Below are 6,000 nucleotides of genomic sequence, written 5' to 3'. Positions count from 1 at the left end.
TGGCTGGGCCCGTGAGCCATGGCCGCTGAGCCTGCGCGTCCGGAGCCTGTGCTCCGCAACGGGAGAGGCCACAACAGTGAGAGGCCCGCATACCACAAAAAAAAATAAAAAAATAAAATTTTGAGGGCTGGACCCAGGCATCAGGTTTTTTTTAATCTCCCCTGCTGATTTCATTGTGCAATCAGTGTTGAAACTGACTATGGTTACAATATGAATGAGGAGAAGACAGCTGGGATATTTGGAGTATCTATGGTCAGCAGCAAACGTATGAATTAAAGTTTTTCAGAGCTTCAGATGGATGGCGGCTATGATGTAACATGTCTGTGTGTGTGCGTGCGTGTGTGATTTGCATTTGCTCTCTCTCTGCCCTGGCTCGCAGGTGAACGCCGTGCGGGTGTATGTGAACAGCTCCTCTGAGAACCTCGACTACCCGGTCCTGGTCGTGGTTCGCCAGCAGAAAGAGGTGCTGTCCTGGCAGGTTCCTCTGCTCTTCCAAGGACTGTAAGTGGATCTTTCCCCGACAGCTTCATTACATTTGTTTTCTTTCAATGTGCTAGACCTTAATTGCTCTTTTCCCTAGTGAAAGGAGAAATCAGACGTGCAGAATGTTGAAATATTATGCACGCTAAGTGCAAACAGTTGTCATGGTGCATGCATTGAGCGTTCAGCTCTGTTCAGTTTCTCTCCTCTTTGAGGTTCTGATAAGCACTCTGTCTAGATTTGTAGCACCTAGAAGAACGTTTAACATTTTAGTTCTACCCAGAATGTTCTGTTACTCTTGGTTGGTTAGTGGGTCATCCACCAAGGTCAGGGCTAGGTCCCACCATCAACTTCAATGAGTGACACCTCCCCTCATTCTTCATAATGTTCACCGAGTGTACTTTCTTTATCCCATAATATTTATTGAGCACTACTAAATGATAGATGCTGGGGATACAGTGGTGGAAGACAACAGCAAAATCCCTGCCTCGTGGAATCTATATTTTTGCAGGGGAAGCTATATAAGGCGCTAGAGCACTAACAAGAATAAACCAGAAGGCATGCAGACATGGGCACATAGTACAGTGTTAAATCATTTTTGGAGGTTAATACATGTGAGGATTGAAATACTGACTCTAATGCCCTGACTTGGACTCTGGGGCTTTCTTTATGTTCATTTAGCAAAAGCTTGAAGATTGAAAAAATGGAATCAACTGGTTGTTTTATCAGAACGGTTTTCCCTTCAAAATCTGATAATTTTCCTGACTGAATTAGGAGGATGATTTGGTAATGAAGACACCTAAGTGAACTGCTCAGCACTCAACAGTCCTCATATCTGTGTTATAATGTCACACAATGTGTGCCAAACACAGTAGCTCTAAAATTACTATCAGTAGGTCCAGTATGAAATTTTAAATATAAGGACTTGGAAAGAAGTTCAGGGAGAAGTGAAACGAGATGTTCCTTTCCCTGCTTGTTCATTGAGTGTCTTTCTCCTTCTCGCTGGCTTTTCTCTCCATTGGCTGCTGCAGATACCAGAGGAGCTACAACTACCAGGAAGTGAGCCGCACCTTATGTCCCTCAGAAGCAACCAATGAAACAGGGCCTCTGGAGCAACTGATATTTGTAGATGTCGCATCCATGGCGCCCCTGGGTGCCCAGTACAGACTGCTGGTTACCAAGATCAAGCACTTCCAGCTGCAGTAAGCAGGACTCCTTGTGGCCTTTCTCTGTTCGCTTGTCTGCTCTTCCTGAGCTTGTTTGTGCACAGTCCAGCTTCCTTCCTTCCAGATCAGCACTCCAGAAGGAAATCATTCACTTGGCATATTGTCTTAGCAACTTCTGAACTCTCCTGTGCACAGCTGGGCAGCAGGGCCTTAATCTGCGTAAGGGGGAAGCAGTAGGGGACTGGAGCAAAGCAGAGGGTGGTGCACCTGATAGGTGTATCTGTTCCCGGGCATCTGTGAAGGCCCCCTCCTGTCTGTCGTCCAAGCAAGTGTGACATCCAAGCACTAGTGATGGGTACTTCTGTGTCACTCACCAGTGCCACTCTCCTGAAGGAGAGTTTTGGTTTTGTTTTAAGGAAGATCTTAAGCTATTTTTCTTACCCTTATTACTATTCCAGTTTTCTCCTTCTGGTTAGGAATGTATACAGGTTGAAAATAATGTTATGTGGCTTTGTGCAAAAACTTATGACTGTTTCCTCCTTCTCCTTGCTCTACCATCCTTTGAAACCAAATCAGTCGGGATACAGCATCTCGAATTGTTTACATTAGACATGGAGTATAATAAATTCAGTGGAGGGCATTGTCTCTAAGGGATCTATTCTCTCCCAGAGGTTAGTCACATAAAATATTGCATAAGTATGTGTGAAAATGTAAACAGAAAGGCTAAGATTATTCCTTAATAAGGCCAGAAACTTCAGGGAGTTTCCTGCCCTATCCTACTCTAAGTTCAAGGCTTCTCAAGGGTTCAAACCATTCCCTCCCCTCTCAGTGTTTTAAATAAAAATTTCAAAAATAGGTCATTAAATCGGTCATATTAAAATTTTAATTTGTACTCATCAAAAGTTATCATTAAGAGAACAAAAAGACAAGCCATAGACTAGAGAGTATGTTTCAAACACTAACAAAGGGCTCATATGCAGAATATATAAAGAACCCCTACAAATCAATAAGAAAACACTGGCAAGCTTTTGGCTGCTGTCCTCAGTTATCACCCACCCTTCTGTGGCTCTGACTTCTTCTGGGCAAGAATCTTGGATCCTATGAGTCTGAACACTGCTCAGAGTGGGGGCTGGCACCCAGGTGGGTGCAAGGTTCAGACTCCGCTTCAGTGAAATAAATAGATTCTCTGGGGCAAAAATGAGGAGATCTCAGGAACAGAAACGACACGTGAGACTTTGACCTCTCAGTAGAACTTTGGGACAGAGACAGAAGATCTCAGAAGGGGAATCAACGTTTATATTTACCCAATGATAATAAATGACATATAAATAGACTCAAATATGCCAAGTAAAAGACTAAGAATGTCAAATGGGATTTAGAAAAAAAGAAAACTAAATATATGTTGCTTACAAGAGTACAATCTTTAAAAAGAATGTATAAATGTAAATAAAAGGATAGTAAAAGAAATACCATACTGACACTAAACAAAAGAAAGCTGATGTATTATATCACATTATACAAGATATTCCTTAATGCAAGGAACATTATTAGATATAGAGAGACATTCCATATTTCTAAAATAATCATTTAGCAGGAAGACAAATTTAAATTCTAAATTTCTGTGTACCTAGTAATATCACTTCAAAATATACAAAGCAAAAATGGCAGAATGGGAAGAAGAAGTGTACAAATTCACAATCTTTGTGGTAGCCTTCTCTATAGCTAATAAAATAACAAGCCAAAAATTTAAAATGTATGTACAGGGTTCCCCCACTATGTGAAAGTAGAGTGTTCCTGTGAAACCTTTTATAAGCCAAATGATATTAAGCAAAGAAGCAATTACCTTAGGACACATCTTGCTAACAGATGCACAGAATAAATTGAGATAAAGCACAGAGGTTCCCAGACACAATTCACAGCTATGGTGGCTTGATGCTGAGATGCTGAATGTAGTTCCAGGGAAGGCGGTGGCAGTGCCACTCTCACCGATCAGGATGCACAGTGCAAAACAAACGCTGAACACTGTTTTCGCTTTTCATCTTTTTTCATAAAAGCAAAAATCTTCAGATTTCTTTCAGTTAGTGAAAACAGATACTAAGGTAGCAAATTGGCATATAGCGAATTTTCAAAAAGTGAAGGATAGCGGTATGCAGTACTTAGAACAAATGTTGGCAAACCATGGCCCACAGACTAGCCAATGGTTTTTGTAAATAAAGTGTTATTGGAACATAACCCTACCCATTCATTTACATATTGTCTCTGGCTGCTTTCATACTACAATGGCATAGGTGAGTAGTTGGGACAAAGAAATTATGGCCTGTAAGCCTAAAATATTTACTATCTGGCCCTTTTAGAAAAAGTTTGCCAACACCTGCTATAAAAGAGCAGATCAACATGATTAACAAACTTGAGCTAATTAATGTATTTTGAAGACTGCATCTCAAAATGATAGAATGCCTAAGCTTTTGAAAATATACATATCCAAACTTCTGGGATGCAACTAAAGCACTGCTTACAGGAAAATGTATAGCTTCAAATGTATATGTCAGAAAAGACGAATGGCTGAAAATCAGTGTGTTAATTACCCATTTTAAGAAGTAAGAAAAAGAACTGAAGCTTGTGTAAACTGCTTCTTTGTTGAAATTCTGTGTATTTTATTTTATTTTATTTATTTTTTGTGGAGTTGAATCCAATCAATGTAACTCCTGAACGTACTTTTGTTTTTTTGGCATCTTTATTGGAGTATAATTGCTATACAATGGTTTTTGGCTGCATCGGGTCTTTGTCGCTGGACGTGGGCTTTCTCTAGTTGCAGTGAGCAGGGGCTACTCTTTGTTGAGGTGTGTGCAGTAGTTGCAGCATGCAGGCTCAGTAGTTGTGGAGCACGGGCTTAGTTGCTCTGTGGCATGTGGGATCTTCCCTGACCAGGGATCAGACCCATGTTTCCTGCATTGGCAGGCAGATTCTTAACCACTGTGCCACCAGGGAAGTCCAAATTCTGTGTATTTTAAAACATCGTCGTCATTCTCTTGATTTCTATAGGTTTGTTATGATCATTAAAATAAATTCTTGAGTTAAATGCTTGAAAAAAAAAGAAAAAAGAAAAAGAACTGAAAATAAAATTCAAAGAAAGTGGAAGTAAGTACTAAAATAAGAGCACAAAACAATGAAATAGAGAACAAATTAACAATGGACAAAATCAACCAAACCACAGGTCAACTATTTAAAATGACTAGTATTATTTTTATAATTGTCTTCTAAAAAATAAAAAAGACAGGCAAGCGCACTGGAAAAAAAATAGGCAAGAGACTTAGACACTTCACCAAAGAAACTATACAAATGGTCCAAAAACATAACCTCATCAGCTATCAGAAATGCAAATTAAAACCATAATGAGATTCCACTGCACCTACCAAACTGCTATACTTTGAAAGGACTGACAACGCAGTTCCACTCCTAGTTATATACCCAACTCCTAGATACATAATTGTGCTATTCATTCGAGGAATATCACACAACAATAAAAACAAACTATTTTTGTACCTAACAACATGAATAAATCTCACAAACAAAATGTTGAGCAAAAGAAGCCAGACAAAAGGAATACACACTGTTTGATTCCATTTATATAAAGTTTAAAAACAGGTGAAACTATTCTGTAATGGGAGAAGTTAGGACAGTGGTACCATCAGGGAGGAAAGAAGAAGTACATGGCTATGTTTACTTAGTGAGAATTCTTTCAGATATATACTTATGTCTTGTTATCTATATGTTTGTTACACTTCAATAAAAAGATTAATTTTTAAAAAATAAGAATATTTTAAAATATTTATATACTACTTTTTTGCAGCTTATTTTTCTGATCAGAATGTTCTGCTCTATTATAAAGCTCTCCTTAAATTTTCTAAGGCAGTTTATTCTGAAGTCTGTAGCCAGTGGAGTTGCTGATATGAATCAAATATTTATCTTGGTCCTCTCTACAACCCTTCACAGTGTATACCCATAGATACAGATGGACAGATAGATTAATGAATGGTCAGAAGGATAGTGAAGTAGTTACAGCAATTTTTTTCCAAGTCCTTCCATTAATTTTGGTGTAGAAAAAAGTGATGTGATAATTTCAAGAGCAAAGAACCAGCCCCCCAAAAAAGGCAGAAAAAGATCAATTATATGAGTCTCTAGGAGGGAGGTTTGAGCATTATAGTATGTATATTTTTAAGGTTCTCCAAGTGATTCTAATGTGCAGCAGAGTTGAGAACAACTACCTTTAAGCAATTTCTAAATGTGGTGCTTGCGTTTAATTGTTTTAATAACTAAATTTATTTGTGATATTAAACAGTATGGGAATTTGTAC

The 6,000-nt window shown here is 38.8% G+C and overlaps 1 protein-coding gene across 4 annotated transcripts in view; it reads left to right on the top strand.

The window, feature by feature from the left end:
- Positions 1–6,000, top strand: part of SIDT1 (SID1 transmembrane family member 1) — an 87,202-nt gene that overhangs the window by 24,615 nt on the left and 56,587 nt on the right. For all 4 annotated transcript variants that reach the window (XM_024120277.1, XM_007113570.2, XM_024120274.1 and 1 more), the window contains exons 2-3: positions 380–501; positions 1,512–1,682. In XM_024120277.1, the coding sequence (XP_023976045.1) occupies positions 380–501; positions 1,512–1,682 (293 nt within the window). The remainder of the gene's footprint in view (positions 1–379; positions 502–1,511; positions 1,683–6,000) is intronic.

This window comes from Physeter macrocephalus, chromosome 1, assembly GCF_002837175.3.
Source record: "Physeter macrocephalus isolate SW-GA chromosome 1, ASM283717v5, whole genome shotgun sequence".
NCBI classification, from domain to species: domain Eukaryota; kingdom Metazoa; phylum Chordata; class Mammalia; order Artiodactyla; family Physeteridae; genus Physeter; species Physeter macrocephalus.
The sequence above is the reverse complement of the archived record's forward strand: the minus strand, read 5'-3'. Positions and strand labels throughout refer to the sequence as shown.